The 16,543-nt window shown below is 38.4% G+C and overlaps 1 protein-coding gene across 1 annotated transcript; it reads left to right on the forward strand.

The window, feature by feature from the left end:
• The first annotated feature begins 2,212 nt into the window (after positions 1 to 2,212).
• LOC118564228 (retinal Mueller cells isomerohydrolase-like) lies at positions 2,213 to 15,848 on the forward strand. The gene is made up of 15 exons (XM_036141643.1): positions 2,213 to 2,311; positions 2,407 to 2,534; positions 3,278 to 3,360; positions 5,974 to 6,124; positions 7,132 to 7,239; positions 8,298 to 8,439; positions 8,635 to 8,782; positions 9,545 to 9,626; positions 9,735 to 9,867; positions 10,337 to 10,479; positions 10,571 to 10,700; positions 11,925 to 12,039; positions 12,189 to 12,283; positions 12,357 to 12,468; positions 14,655 to 15,848. Exons 1-15 carry the CDS (start codon positions 2,213 to 2,215, stop codon positions 14,810 to 14,812), a joined length of 1,827 nt encoding a protein of 608 aa, XP_035997536.1. The 3' UTR covers positions 14,813 to 15,848.
• The last annotated feature ends 695 nt before the right edge of the window (positions 15,849 to 16,543 follow it).

The raw sequence follows: 16,543 nt of genomic DNA on the forward strand, positions 1-16,543 counted from the left end.
ATTCCAAGAAAGCTAAGTGTGCGGTAGAGACTGTAGCTGGAATGATTTGGATATTTTAAACCCTTTTCCAGGCTTTAAAAATAACTGCGTGAATGTGGATTAAAAAAGGCATGGAAAGAAATATGAAGAAATTATTGTTGTAGGCGTGAAAGCTCAGGATTAGATGTGAGAGAGTGAAAAAAAAAAAAAAAACTTTCGGCTTTATTGAAATGTAAAATGTATTAATTTATATTCAATTCAATTCTATTTATATAGCACCAATTCATGAAACACGTCATCTCAAGTCTCTTTCCAAAGTCAGACTCCATCAGATCCTCCAGGTTGGTGAGAAAGTTTCCTCTCTAAGGAAACCCAGCAGGTTGCATCAAGTCTCTCCAAGCAGCATTCACTCCTCCTGAAAGAGCGTAGAGCCACAGTGGACAGTCGTCTGCATTGTTGATGGCTTTGCAGCAATCCCTCATACTGAGCATGCATGAAGCGACAGTGGAGAGGAAAACTGGCTATGTTGATGCGTAATACCATGTTTATCTGTATAATAGGCAAAAATAATATTTTGGCATGAAAATAGGTATTTATTTACACATTTGTTTACACATTGTGTAAACATCAGGGTATTATGATTAGTGATTTAGCCATTATTGGCCAGAGTTTAACATTTTATGGCACCAGGATGTTTTCATTTCAATTTCTGAAAAGTGCTTAAAATAAACTATTTATTGTACAAGCATGTTTATTAAGATAAGATAGTCTTTATTGATCTCACAATGGAGAAATTCACTTGTCACATCGGCTCAATAGTCAGGAGAAGGTGCCAAAAGTAGGAAAAGGTGCATCAGTTATATACAGTGTATCTTCCTATATACAGTGGATCAAAAAGAAAATGTGAAAAAAATAAGAATAAAAATACAAAAAAAATCGGAGTGTGTATATATATATATATATATATATATATATATATATATATATATGCATACATACATATGTATTGACATATATTCACTTGGTGATAGCAGCAGAAGTTACCTCTTTCAGGATCATTACTTGTCATTTATTGGAAAATTGCATATTAAAAATGCCCAAATAGGCTTCTTCAGACATTTCAGTAGTAAAAAGATAAAATATGTGATTAATTTGCAATTAATCTTTAAGTTAACTACTGACATTATGCGATTAGATGCGATTGTAATCGTTTGACAGCACTAACCCAAAAATAACCGCGCGTTTGGGGCTGTTTAGGGCTGTTGAAACATTCACTCAACCATCCATGTGAAGCAGAATCTAAAGCTGGGGGAGTAAAAAACTGTTAAATCGAGTAAGAACAGATTTTTTTTTTAAATGCAATAATCACATAAAGGCTGTTTAACACCTGGATGGAGAAAGCTGTGCAGGAGTCTGGCAGTTCTGGTCATATGGTTACCATAAAGAGTCTTTCCATGCATCACAGACGGATATTTCAGTCTGATCCAGACCAAAAACTGACAAACGCTTCAACAAATCAATTAAAAACGATTAAAAAAAACGTATTCACTCTGTTGAAACGACTGTTTTCAGTCCCCAAAACGTTTAATTCATCAACATACTTCTGTTAAATTAACCTTTTGCCCCAGGGTTGGTATTTAATGGGTTGTCGGGCCTTTTCTTAGCAGTGAACCTCACCAGATGACAGAAAACTGCTCCCTCACTGCAAAAACAGATCTAAAAATAAGTAAAATGTTCTTAAAATGTGTGTATTTGTCCTTCATTTGAGCAGGTACATAATATTATCTGCCAATGGAATGAGTATTTTGACCCCTAAAATAAGATAATTAGACATCCTGAAATAAAATGATGGAGACGAGTTGTTCCTATTTTAAGTGCAAAAATCTTATTCCATTGGCAAATAATCTTATTTATCTGCTCAGATCAAGGACAGATACACTTATTTTAAGAGAATATTACTTATTTTAGTTCTGTTTTTGCAGTGCTGTCTCTATTCAGCCTCGGTTAACAGGACACACTTTAAAGAAATGTTTTTCACTGCGTTCCCCTCTTCCCCGCCTCTCACTCTTCGCTTTCCAAAAGTAAAAAAAAAAAAAAGCAGAGAGAGTTTCTCAAACCTTTGTTGAATACCATCAGGAACCAATCAGGCCTAATTGTTACAAGATGTCCATGCAGCAAACAAAGAGGCAGGACTTTTTTTAAAAAAAATGTGACTTTACTGCTGCCATCAAACATGGTGGGGAGGCCTGAGCCCTCATGTCGCCGGGTTGAGGTGACCAGAGAAAATTCAGCATGGAGGCGAGGGCCCGGCTCTGAAAGGAGAGGAGACAAAGTCCGTTTGTTCAGGCCCGGCTAAAACTGTGGGAGGTGAGGAGGAGGAGGAGGGGGAGAAAGTGGGAGGAAAAGAAGGAGTGAGGATGGGAGGAGGAGGAGGAGGAAGGGGGGCTGCAGGAAATGTTTGTGTGGTTTCAGCCGGAGTCAGAGTCTGTTGTGAAAGTTAACGCGTGTTCATCTGCGAGTGCAAGAGGATCATCAGACGTCAGCATGGTCAGCCGGTGAGGAACGATTCTTCCCTTCTTGTCTTTGAGGTCAGAGAGATAAAAATCCTACATCCTGGAGGTTAGACGTCCAAACGTTTTGGGTTTTACTGAAATGAAACCGGAGACAACGGCTGGCAGACCTGAGATGTTTCACCGAAGGAGAAAATACCTTTAGGAATGATGAGGCGGACGAGGAGATCTGGAGCTGATGCACAGTTTTCCCGTTTAAATTGAAAAGTAAGAAGAAAAGACGCTAATCACGCTTTAAAAAGTGGTGAAAGAGCAAAAACGAGATGAAGGAAAACTTGTCTTTGACGTGGAAACAGATTTATTTATGAGCTCAGTCTGAGGAGAAGATGAAACATTTCTCCAAAATATTTCATAGATGTTGGGAGTAAAAAGAAGAAAAAAGTAGAGGAGGGAGAAACAGGAGACTAAATGTGCCAGAAAAGCAAAATCTAATAAAAAGTTCCTGACAGGAATGCCAGATGGGCGAACAAGGATCTGTAGAAAGCTGGAGCTGCTGGGCCGGATGCAAACTATAAACTGTGATTTAATTCTGCAAAACAGTTACTTAATACCATTTTTTAAAATAAGATTGTGTTCTCAGTTCTTATTCCCAGCAGCAGGAAGGAGCTTCAGCCTCTTCATCCAACAGTCCCCCAAATATTTTATTACTCTCATTATATCAAAGCCAGATTCTGAGTTATTTCTGGTGTGCTGTGTTTTTTTTATGTGCTTCCCCCCTTTGTTGTCAGAGTGGAGCATCCCGCCGCCGGCTACAGGAAGATCTTTGAGACGGTTGAGGAGCTGAATGAGCCCATACCTGCAGAGGTCAAAGGTGATAACTCATCAGATGCACAACACAAACCAGGGGCGTCCAAACTTTTTGGTACATGGGCCAAAATTATCAAGTCAAAGGAATTCGAGGGCCAAAAAAAAAAAATGTATTTTTAAAACCAAAAAAAGTATCCACATTTTTTTCACCTGCTCTACCAAATATGATCATTTTAAATAAATACATTAGATTTTTTTTTTTTTTTTGTGGGAAATGAATGTGTAAATCATTGTAGATCCAAATAATTTGTCGTAATAATAATGGTCATCCAGTTTTGCTTATTATTTTGAATAATTAAATCGACTAACAATAATAATTTGGTCTAGCAATATGAGAACAGTGCTTGGGTCACTTTGAAAACACTCGCTGTAATCAGCCAATTTTAATAATTGAACTCAAAGCAGATTTTAATGCACCAAAGTCTTCATTTCAGTAATTTAATATTGGATAGATGTCACTATGAAATTAAAGATAATGTCAGAAGTTTGTTTATTAAAAGATGAAAACTTTGTGTTGTACTTAACATTTTCAGTTGTAGGATTTGGTAACACTTTATTTGAAGGGGTGTACATAAGACTGACATTACACTGTCATAAACATGACATAACACCTGTTATGAAAATAAATGACTCTATGAATGTTTAGGACTGTTGTTATTAATTGTCATTTGGTAAATTATGACACTATTAAAGCAAAGTTGACATTGTTTAAAATATCTTTGTTATGACAAGCCCTTAATTTAACAAAACCCCAAATCAAGCCCTTAATTTAACCTAATCCCAAATCAAGACCTTAAATTAACCTAATCCCAAATCAAAATCAATACTGGGGCCACGAATGGCCCCCAGGACACACTTTGAACATGCCTGACATAAAAGCTTTTATGCATGTTTGTGGGTGTTGATGGGAGACTTTTCTTCCACACTGCAAACCGGTGAGTTTGCAAAACACGGGCCCTTCATGACCGGCAGTCTGCCTGAATACCTTGAGGATTTAATGTCTTACCAGTCTTTTTAATTGTAATTATGTTCTAAATGTAATTATAGATGTTAGATCAAATAACCTCTCATTTGAATACATTTTTAGTCTTAGCCGTCTTAGTTCTCCTGCTTGACAGAAATGTATGGGGTAAGACAACTGTCAATATAAACGTATACGCAGGTGTCTGAATTTGTAAATGTAGGTCAATAAAGGTTAATAAATTTAAGACTTGTATTTGTTCCTTATCAACTCAACTAAATGTCTTACCATACTTTGTAATTATGTACTAAACGTAAACATAGATGTTAGATCAATTAACCTCTAAAAACTGGGAGGAAATTTGTCCTTCAAAGTGGACATCATGCATCGCTAACAACAGGTCTATTTTTGGGACTTTTGTAGAAATGTCCATTGCTAAAAAAATGCCATTCATTAGAGTTACAGTTAACAGAAATATACAGATAAAAACAATATACATGACATAACGACAAATGAGCATTTGCTTTAATTTTTTTTAATTGGACTTTACTGCCATTTACTTAAATAAATAGATGCAAGAGCATATTTAACAAATATAGATTTTTTTAAATACCATCTATAATTTCAGAATATTTATCCAGTAGCGGTGGGGGTTGTGCTCATATTAATACATTTTTAGTCTTATCCGTCTTAGTTCTCCTGCTTAACATAAATGTATGGGGTAAGACAACTGTCAATATAAACGTATGCGTAGGTGTCGGAATTTGTAAATGTAGGTCAATAAAAGTGAATAAGACATGCATTTGTTCCTTGTTAACTCAACTGAATGTCTTACCAGTCTTTTTAATTGTAATTATGTTCTAAATGTAAAAATAGATGTTAGATCAATTAACCTCTAAAAACTGGGAGGAAATCTGTCCTTCAAAGTGGACATGATGCATCGCTGCCAACAGATCTTTTTTTTGGACTTTTGTAGAAATGTGATTGCTAAAACATGCCATTCATAAGAGTTACAGTTAACAGACATATAAAGATAAACACAATATACATGACATAACAACAAATGAGCATTTGCTAGAATTTGTTTGAATTGGACTTTACTGCCGTTTACTTAAATAAATAGATACAAGAGCATATTTAACAAATATAGATTTTTTAAATATCATCTATAATTTCAGAATATTTTTCCAGTGGCGGTGGGGGTTGTGCTCATATTAATACATTTTTAGTCTTAGCCGTCTTAGTTCTCCTGCTTAACATAAATGTATGGGGTAAGACAACTGTCAATATAAATGTATGCGTAGGTGTTTGAATTTGTAAATGTAGGTCAATAAAAGTGAATAAATTTAGGATTTGTATTTGTTCCTTGTCAACTCAACTGAATGTCTTACCAGTCTTTTTAATTGTAATTATGTACTAAATGTAAAAATAGATTAAACTGAGAGGAACTGTTTGCTGTCAACAGCTCTTTTTTTTGGGACTTTTGTAGAAATGTCCATTGCTAAAATATAGCATTCATCAGAGGGAAGCAGGAAGGGTGAGGACAATGAACGAGGGCGGATGCTATAATGTTTTAATGTTTTAGTTTTGTAACCCGAAACATTTAGCGTCAGGAAGAGCAGAGAATTTTAAAGCCGTAAACTCCTGTTCCCTCAGGTGTGATCCCATCATGGCTCGGGGGAAGTCTTCTCCGGATGGGTCCTGGTCTCTTCGAGGTTGGAGACGAACCTTTCCACCATTTGTTTGACGGACAGGCCCTCATGCACAAGTTTGACCTGGAGGACGGTCAGGTGACGTACTTCAGGAAGTAAGAATGCCTCGCATCCACATAAAATGTGCCGTTTCCGCCTGTCTTTGTGATTCAAACGTTGAACTGTCACTCGGTTGGTAGCACTGTTGCCTTGCAGCAACAAGGCCCTGGGATGGAGAGACGACCTGTCCAGGATGGCTGCAGGTCACCAGATCCTGCAACCCTGCACAGATAAGAGGGGTTACACTGCAAAAACAGAACTAAAAATAAGTAATGAACATTTCTTGAAATTAGTACGTTTATCCTAGATTTGAGCAGGTAAATATCTAGCTATCTGCCAATAGAATGAGTATTTTGACCCCTAAAATAAGATAATTAGACATCCTGCACTTGAAATAAGATGATGGAGATGTGTTGTTCCTATTTTAAGTGCAAAATTCTTATTCCATTGGCAGACAATCTTATTTACCAGCTCAAATTAAGGATTAATGCACTTGTTTCAAGAAAATTTGAGTTATTTTTAGTTCTGTTTTTGCAGTGTAAATAATATTATCTGCCAATAGAATTAGTATTTTGACCCCTAAAATAAGATAATTGGACATCCAGCACTTGAAATAAGATGATGGAGATGTGTTGTTCCTATTTTAAGTGCAAAGTTCTTATTCCATTGGCAGACAATCTTATTTACCTGCTCAAATTAAGGATAAATGCACTCGTTTCAAGAAAATTTGAGTTATTTTTAGTTCTGTTTTTGCAGTGTAGGTAGATGGAGCTAGGATTAGTCGTGGTTTTAAGAGGTTCCTTCACAACAGTGGGTAATATGGAGTCTCTATAAAAGAGAATTGAAGTATTGAGTCTTCCCTTGATTGTTACCAGGAAAGCTTCAAGAGAGACTCAGGGAGCACCCTCACTCATGGAATATCTCTGCAAATAAAAACCTCTTTTCAAGTTCCCTGGGAAGCGTAATAGTTTTTGTTTTTTGTGTGCAGAATTGATGTTAGTTGGCAGAAAACAGTCGCCTTACTGGTTATTTCTGTGAGTGAGCATACAGTCTCTGTGTGCAGGTTCATCAGGACGGATGCTTATGTTCGGGCCATGGCTGAAAACCGGGTTGTCATCACAGAGTTTGGCACAGCTGCCTATCCAGACCCCTGCAAAAACGTCTTCTCCAGGTACGGCAGGAGGCCAAACGGCCAGCGACGGCCGTGATTGGCTGGTTATTGTTGCCATTTTATATCTGACTGATTAGCACAACACAAACAACCACTTTTATTAGAAAAGTGGAAGAATTAAGTTTGTTTTCTTTCCAACAAAGCTCACGCCGAACAATATAAAATAATTTAAGAATAATAATTTTTGTCTTATTCAGAGGTTTTGTCTTCAGGCAGAGCCGGCCCAAGGCATAACTAAAGCACCTAAAGTTGAGTTTTAAAGTAGTTTGATTGTTTTGCAAATTGCCAGAATTATTTTTTTTCTGCTAATTTGAGTTAAGTAGTTAATTATTTAATTGGAGCTAGTTTTGAATCAATAAATAAACCAATTTAAATTATTAAATAAAAACAAAAAGAATAGACAAGAGTGCCATCTATGCGCACAAATTACCAAACAAACATGGTTTGCAAGTTACAGTAGTATAATTTCATGCAAAATCAGCTGGGGTAGAATAGAAAAAGAAATATCCTTTATTGTCCCCCAATGGCGAAATCTAGACGTACCAGCAGCAAAGTCAAATGTAAATGGAAGCATGCAGATAAACAAAAGTAAAAAAAAAAGCAAAACAAGAAAATAATGTACACAAAGAAATTAGAGAAGTGAGCAACTGATTAGGGTGATTTGTTTTAAAGATGTGTAAAACATATTTAGCTGCCATAAGGCTCCTTTGTGCATCTAGGATGCAGCAGTCTAACACCGTAGGAGTTCTCCAGCTCTGCAACAGCCTCATTTATAGGATATAAAGACTATAACAATTTGCATATATATTTTAAAATGTAAACAAATAACTGTCAGTCAGTTAAAGGATTTCTTTACTTTACTCTGAAACGTGTCGTCTGAAATGCACCACTGGCTGTTGGGTTCCCAAATTAGATTGTGCCCAGGGCCTCACCAGATCTTGGACTGGCCCTGCCAAACAGAAAAAAAAATACAAGGATTAATTCTGTGAAATTCTGAATACTAACAACAGGTAAACACCAGTTTCTCGTCCATTTCCCTTGTGCCTGTGTCTGTTTAGGTTCTTTACATACTTCAGAGGCATTGAGGTGACCGATAACTGTTTGGTAAACGTCTACCCAATCGGGGAAGATTTCTACGCCGTCACAGAGACCAACTACATCACCAAAGTGGATCCGGATTCACTGGAGACGTTGCAGAAGGTGGGATGCTTTGTTAGAATATAGCTGCAACAAAACCAACAGCGTCTTTTTTTAAATTTTATTTAGTGGCAGGTGGAATCAGCACTGCTGTTGTGCAACAAGGCGACTTTACCTGTCTGAACCATCTGTGCTGTAGGGGAAAAAGAGCCCTTAAATGGGGGTGTAGAATTTGACAAGTGAGCATTTGTTCTGCAGGTGGACCTGTGTAAATATCTGTCTATCAATGGGGTCACAGCCCACCCCCACATTGAGGCCGACGGCACAGTCTACAACATTGGTAACTGCTTCGGCAAGAACATGAGTCTGGCTTACAACATCATCAAGATCCCACCTGCACAGCCAGGTGAGGCGCGCCGTCGGCAGGTTTCTGCCTGCGCCGGGCAAACTATGGGGGGGGCGGGAATAAGTATTTGGCATGGGCCAAGATCTGGATCAAAATTAACGTTATTTTACTCATTTGGGGAGGTCATTTGTTTTGCAGTCAGCAGAGAAGCAAATTACAGTTAACAGAAATATAAAGATAAACGCGGTATAACGACAAATGAGAATTTCCACCTATCTGAATTGCACTTTTTTGGCGTTTACATAAATAAATAGATGCAAGAGCATATTTAACAAATATAGATTTATTTTTAAATACCATCTATAATTTCAGTTCTCCTGCTTAACAGAAATGTATGGGGTAAGACAACTGTCAATATAAACGTATGCGTAGGTGTCGGAATTTGTAAACGTAAGTCAATAAAAGTGAATGAATTTAATATTTGTATTGGTTCCTGGTCAATTTGTACATGTGACATCAGAGGTTTCATCAGATGTTTTGTTTTGGCTTTGACAAGGAACAAGTACAAATCTTAAATTTATTTAGGTTTATTGACTTACATTTACAAATTCAGACATTTATGCCTACGTTTATATTGACAGTTATCTTACCCCATAGATTGGGTGTCTTTATCTCTTCATATTTATAACACAGGGAACACAATCTCTTTTCCAAGGAGAAATGGATTTAAAACTTTTATTCAGATGTTTAATTTTACTCACAAGAGAAGCAAAACGACGTAAAATAGATCTGTCAGTGACGCTGAACCCTGTTTGTCTCCAGATAAATCCGACCCTATAGAGAAATCCCAAGTTGTGGTCCAGCTGCCCAGCAGTGAGAGAATGAAGCCGTCCTACATGCACAGGTACACAGACAGAAAAAAAAAAACACTCTTCTCTTACTTTTTATTGCCAGAATTCATTTAGATTCGTCTCTTTCCTCCTTTTGCTCGTTGTATTCGGCACGCCTGTAGTTTTGGCATCACCGAGAGCTACTTTGTGTTTGTGGAGCAGCCGGTGAAGATCAACCTGCTTAAGTTCCTGTCGGCTTGGAGCGTCAGAGGAGCCACCTACATGGACTGCTTCGAGTCCAACGAAACCCTGGGGGTAAGAACCGACGGCCAGGGTTTGCTTCACGCCACCCAGGGATGTTCTCGTCTCAAATATCAGCTGCTTCCTTGCAGAAGTCTCACACTGCAAAAACGGAACTAGAAATAAGTAAAATGCTCTTAAAATGTGTGTAATTGTCCTTGATTTGAGCAGGTAAATAAGATGATTTGCCAATGGAATAAGAATTATGCATTTAAAATAGGAACAATTCATCTCCATCAACTTATTTCAAGTGCAGGATGTCTAATTATCTTATTTTTGGGGTCAAAATACTCATTCCATTGGCAAATAATATTATTTACCTGCTCAAATCAAGGATAAATACACTAACTTGAAGAACATTTTACTTATTTTTAGATCCGTTTTTGCAGTGCAGCTTATAACTAACGGCTCGTCTGCACTAAAATGTGTGAAAACGTAAATTTCAAGCCTTCCTTTTGAATCCCCGTTTGCACATGTGTTGCAGACATGGTTCCACTTGGCCACTAAGGAGCCTGCAGGTTACATGAAAAGCCACAAATACAGAACGTCCGCTTTTAACCTCTTCCACCACATCAACGCCTACGAGGACCAGGGATTCATCGTGGTCGACCTGTGCACCTGGAAGGGGTGATTGTGAAGCTCTGCACATGAGACCTTTTTTGGTTTTCTTTCTTGTGTCTGCGTTTGCAGCCCTGACGTTTTATTTCTATTCTCTCAGGCACGACTTTGTGTACAACTACCTGTACCTGGCCAACCTGAGGGAGGAGTGGGAGGAGGTGAAGAAAGCAGCGATGAGAGCCCCTCAGCCTGAGGTCAGACGATACGTTCTGCCTCTGGATCTTCACAGGGTGAGAGCAGGAACACACACACACACCTGATTGAGCTGAAGTTACACTGCAAAAATAGACCTAAAAATAAGACATTTTTTCCTGAAATGAAACTATTTGACCTTGATTTTAGCAGGTAAATAAGATGATTTGCCAGATTTTTGCACTTAAAGTAGGAACAATTCATCTCCCTCATGTTATTTATAGTGCAGGATGTCCAATTATCTTATTTTAGGGGTAAAAATACTCATTCCATTGACAGATAATCTTATTTACCTGCTCAGATCAAGGACAAATGCATTAATTTCAAGAAAATCTTACTTATTTTTAGTACATTTTTTGCAGTGTACTCGTCTGTTCGTCTTTGCTGTAGTATGTGCCTTGTATCATTGCAAAAAACGATACCTTGAGCAGGTACACTGCAAAATAGAACTAAAAATAAGAAAAATCGTCTTGAAATGAGAGTATTTTTCCTTGATTTGAGCATGTAAATAAGATTATTTGCCAATGGAATAAGATTTTTGCACTTAAAATAGGGACAATTCATCTCCATCATCTTATTTCAAGTGCTGTATATCTAATTATCTTATTTTAGGGGTAAAAATACTCATTCCATTGGCAGATAATCGTATTTACCTGCTCAAATCAAGGGCAAATACATTCATTTCAAGAAAATTCTACTTATTTTTAGTTCTCTTTTTGCAGTGTAAATAATATTATCTGCCAATGGAATGAGTATTTTGACCCCTAAAATAAGATAAATAGACATCCTGCACTTAAAATAAGATGATGGAGATGAGTTGTTCCTATTTTAAGTGCCACAATCTTATTCCATTGGCAGATCATCTTATTTATCTGCTCAAACCAAGGACAGATACACTCATTTTAAGAAAATATTACTTATTTTTAGTTCTGTTTTTGCAGTGAAAAGCTATCCTGCTCTCTATATGAACCACATTTTGTCCTGTTTAAGCCAAAGGCTTCAATCAGGGCTGGGTGATATTGCCAAAAACTATATCGCAATATATTTCTTAATTTTCGGTTACGATATAATTACAATTTCAATTATAAACAAAATAAAGCCTCATGAAATACTTTGAAGTTTGCTTCTAAAGTTTGAGATGATGGAAGACAAGATAAGTTGATGCGATCGTTTCATTCCAGCCTGAGTTTGGGCCGTAGCTTTGCTGACTTGAACCCGGGTCGGTTCTAACCTCTTTTGAACGGTTCTTGTGTTGCATTCAGGAAGAACAGGGGAAGAACCTCGTGTCTTTGCCCTACACAACAGCAACCGCCGTTCTTCACAGCGACGGGACCGTCTGGCTTGAACCTGAGGTGCTGTTCTCTGGACCAAGACAAGGTAAAAATAAAAAAAATCACACACTGTTCATTTGGGGTGCGAAAGCAGCAGATGCGGGCGGTCCGACACGGATTAGGGACGCAGTCGGGTTGCTGGCAGAGATCTGCATTTTGTTTCTCTCCTGTTTGTTCCCCTTTCGTCTCTTTCAGCCTTCGAGTTTCCCCAGATCAACTACTCCAGGTGTTGTGGAAAGATGTACTCGTTCGCCTACGGCCTCGGGCTCAACCACTTCATCCCGGACAGGGTAGGGGACCCGTTCAGGTGTGGTGAGAGTCCCGACAGCTCGCAGGCCACCTGACTGTTGGTTTCTGCCCCAGATTGTCAAGCTGAACGTACAGACCAAAGAGACCTGGGTGTGGCAGGAGGACGACTGTTACCCCTCGGAGCCGCTGTTTGTCCCCACACCCGGAGCCACGGAGGAGGACGATGGTAAGACGCACACACTGCAAAAATGGATCTAAAAATAAGTAAAATGTTCTTAAAATTAGTGTATTTATCCTTGATTTGAGCAGTTAAATAAGATTATCTGCCAATGGAATGAGTATTTTGACCCCTGAAATAAGATAATTAGACATACTGCACTTGAAATAAAATGATGAAGATGAGTTGTTCCTATTTTAAGTGCAAAATTCTTATTCCATTGGCAAATTATCTTATTTACCTGCTCAAATGAAGGACAAATACACAGATTTTGAGAACATTTTACTTATTTCTAGTTCCGTTTTTGCAGTGCACTGACCGGCATCTGTGCTGGTTTTCAGGGAAGAATCTTCACCAGCAAGGTTTCTGTTACACTCCCGCTGGAGCTCTTTGTGTTTGTTTGTCTCTGAATCCGTCTGATTGAATCTAAACGCCTCACATTGTCTAGATCTGATCTTGCAGAGCTTCTGTCCTGTGATGTTTGCATGCATCTCTGCTCCGTCACACCTGGGGCAGGTGAAGGTCTTGTTATCAGAATTGTGTGGAACTTAATGAGCTGCTGATGAAGAGGATTGAGGGTCAGCTGGAGCAGGGATGCATCCGAAAGTTGCAGGACAGCGGCGCTCAGGGACTGGAGTCAGGAACGTCTGATCTGGATCATCTTTGCTTAACCAAAATGGCTCTTCCTAGGACTCCACTGGATAGCAGAAAGTGCACTTTATGTCCGCTTAGTTAACACGTCAAACTCAAGGCCCGCGGGCCGAATCTGGCCCGTGAAGGCAATTTATCTGGACCTCAAGAGCTAAAAAAGGCATATCATGTCATAAAGTAGAGGTATATATCCTTTTAAATTGTATAGAGTGGCTAAAACTGTGCCTCCTGTGGGGAATGTTGACTTTTTTTAACTGTGTAGTAACAGCAACCTGCCACTAGATGTCAGTTTTCCCACGACATTAAAACAACCCAGAAATGTTCAAAACGAGAAAAAGTGATGCAGATTGATGAGTTTAAAGTGTAACTCACCCCAATATCAACTTTCTTTGCAGATAAAATGTTTCAATTGGGCCTAAGAGGCTACTTTTCTGCTACTGTGCATTTTTTTAGATTTCTATGTGAACTGAAATTAAATTATGAGATCAAACCGGCCCTTTTAATGACTTCATGATGCCAAAGTGGCCCAATATAGAAATTTGTTTTACACCCCTGCCTGAGCTGATACTTTTCTTTTTCAATCAGCTCCAGACCTGAGAACTATTGATGCCACATAACTTCCCATGGGTTACCCAGGGTAACTGGGTTCATTAGCTTTTGGTTCCCCGAAAACGAATCCTAAAAGTTTTTCGTTTTTTTTTCCCACTCAAGTCTTCACAAAAAGTGGGACTAAACTTGTTTCTGAATGTAGACCCTTAAAGCAGAGTATGAGTATTTAATTATAACATGCTTTAATTATCTGGAGGCTTTCAGTTGAGCATGTGTTTTTTCATTTATTAAATATGTTTGGAAACTTATCAGCCCGAATAAAAAACGATCTTTCTACTCTAAGCAGCATGTTTATTATTCATATGACTACAGATGAAACATGAATGAAGATGATATTAAGGTTGACTGATGGCAAGACAGGGGTGTCCAAAGTGTGGCCCGGGGGCCATTTGTGGCCCCTGTGCTGATTTTGTTCGGCCCTCCAACTGCATTTCAAGAAAGATTTGGCCGACCAGCACTGGTGGCTGGTGCAGATGGAAACCTTTTATTTTTAATTAGGGTAAATTTCTTATAGACAAGTTAAAATACAAATTGATATTTAATTGAATGTTCAGTACAACTCTTAATAAACACACTTTTTTACCTGCGCTTTAATTGCATAGTAAATAAGACGTCTTTTACCCAAATGAAGACTTTGGTGCATTAAAATCTGATTGGAATTAATTTAACAAAGTCGGCTAAATACAGTTTAATATAGTTTTTGAAGTGATCATATTTTGTTGAGCAGGTTAAAGGAAAAATTACAATATTTTTGGTTATGTTTATTTTTATTCATCTTTTGGCCCTCCAGTGCTTTCAGTTTAACAATTTTGACCCAATAGGCAGAAAGTTTGGACACCGCTGCTTTAAGACAACTGATCTCCACATTCTTAGCGCCAAAATGGCCTGAATTTTCCTGCCAGTGCATAAATATACCTTTTGTCTGGCTTCTGCAGGCGTGTTGCTGAGTATTGTGGTGAAACCGGGTTCAGAGAGACCAGGATTCCTGCTGGTTCTGGATGCCATGAAGCTGACGGAGCTCGCCAGGGCCGAGGTCAACACCATCATCCCTGTCACCTTACACGGGATGTACAAACCAACGCCTCCACCTTAAACATTTGTCCCCGTTTCCTGCCTGTTGAGTCATTAATGGGTTAGGAGCAGTTTTTAAAACAAGTGACACCATGAAGACATGGATTTAAAGCAGCAGGACTTGGACTTTATGTCTCATGTGATTAAAAACAGACAATTTAGCTTTTCAGTCAATTTTATTCTTGGATTTCGGTTTATTTTTAGGTTTGTAGTGATTCCCAGTGGTGGTATTTTTCCTGTAAACACACCATATAGCTGACATACAGCTGTCCCTCATTCAACTCAGCGGTTTCTCTCCTAATCGTTGCTCCTCCAAAGTTAACCCTCTCTGGTTTCCAAGTAACCATCCCTGTTGCACTCCGCATGGTCCCGTCCTTCCCAGTGCTTCCCTTTCTCATAATTTTAATCCTACATTTAAGCTCTTTTGAATATTAAATCCACGTCGACTCTGCCCACCTCCCCCCAGCGTTAGGATTCTTCTCAGGAGGTGAAATTTCCAAGTTTTAGGTCGTAAACATTGAGAAAAAGGTTCCCTGAAGTCAGAAATAAGGAGTTAAAAAGCCTAACCTTACTTTCAACCACAACCTAAAAATCCAATATGGCTGCCCTATTATCAAACCTTAGTGATATATGCAGAAAACAACACTAAGTAGGTTATTTTGACTTTGAATACGTTTTCAACATAATTAAACCTTGTAGACAGTGTACTATACTATCTCTAGTAAACAAGCATATTTACCAAAATTACTACCCAGTAATCATGCTTTTTATTTCCTGTGCCAGGCCCCAACACACGGTAGAACCATTTTTGACGATTTATTTACAGGACGTTGTTCCTTGGATTAAGGTAAGAAGAAAGAAAAAGAAGCTATCGGAAACATTAAACAAGCTTACCTGTTCAAAGTAATAAACCACATAAGAATAAAAGGGGAGAACTAGGACCAAAGTAAAAGTCGGTCATGGAAGGCGTTTACCTCACAGGTAAAGGTGTGGCCGTTTTCTGGGTCCACCAATCACAGAGAAGCACCAGAACATTACAATTGTCATGTTTAAAAAAACAAAAACAGCACCTTCCGACAGCGGTGGCAACAAAATGCTTGTTGACTTAGCATGCCAGCTATCTGATCCCTCTGGGTCAGAGTTGGAGCTGGGACTGGGGTAAAGCTGGTTCTGATTTCATTCCCCGACCCAAGTTCTGACTTCGGAGGGCAAAGGAACATCACCAGAACGCTTTTTGACATTTTGGCTCCCATTTACCTTGTGGGGGTAAAAAAGAGCCAAAATATCCTCTAAGAGCCACTAAATGCTGCCCAGGTACCACCAGCTTTTCTTGCACCAGTTTAGCCAAACTGCTAAAAATACCAGTGAATTTAACATGGTGGGGCATATGTTTAACGCATTTTCTAATTAGCAAACATATTAATGCTGCTTCTTTGGCTCACCTAAACATCACCATATAGGCGGTCAGGGTAAACGTATATTAGGACCTTACCTGCATTGAAATGTTAAAATAAATGAAATAAATACGTGTCAGTACGATCCTTCAGAGTGATTTGAGCTGGCAGCATTAAACATTTTAATGTAAAACACTTTATACAGACCACCGGTGGTTGCAATCATGTAAAGGTTGGCTACAAGGTGTAAAATGTCATATGAAATAAACTCAAAATGTTGCAGCTCGTTTGGGTCTTTTCTTTCTTCATCGCAAAACTGCAGAGCTCAAATTATTTTTTTATTAGAAATCATTTTTAAG

The sequence above is a fragment of the Fundulus heteroclitus genome, chromosome 9 (genome assembly GCF_011125445.2).
Source record: "Fundulus heteroclitus isolate FHET01 chromosome 9, MU-UCD_Fhet_4.1, whole genome shotgun sequence".
NCBI classification, from domain to species: domain Eukaryota; kingdom Metazoa; phylum Chordata; class Actinopteri; order Cyprinodontiformes; family Fundulidae; genus Fundulus; species Fundulus heteroclitus.

Bases quoted from the DNA above. Each gene is read 5' to 3' on its own strand.
- LOC118564228 (XM_036141643.1), top strand. From the start codon at position 2,213: ATGGTGGGGAGGCCTGAGCCCTCATGTCGCCGGGTTGAGGTGACCAGA. The intron at 8,783-9,544 runs GTGAGGCGCGCC...GTTTGTCTCCAG, and splicing joins GATCCCACCTGCACAGCCAG to ATAAATCCGACCCTATAGAG. The intron at 12,040-12,188 runs GTAAAAATAAAA...CGTCTCTTTCAG, and splicing joins GTTCTCTGGACCAAGACAAG to CCTTCGAGTTTCCCCAGATC.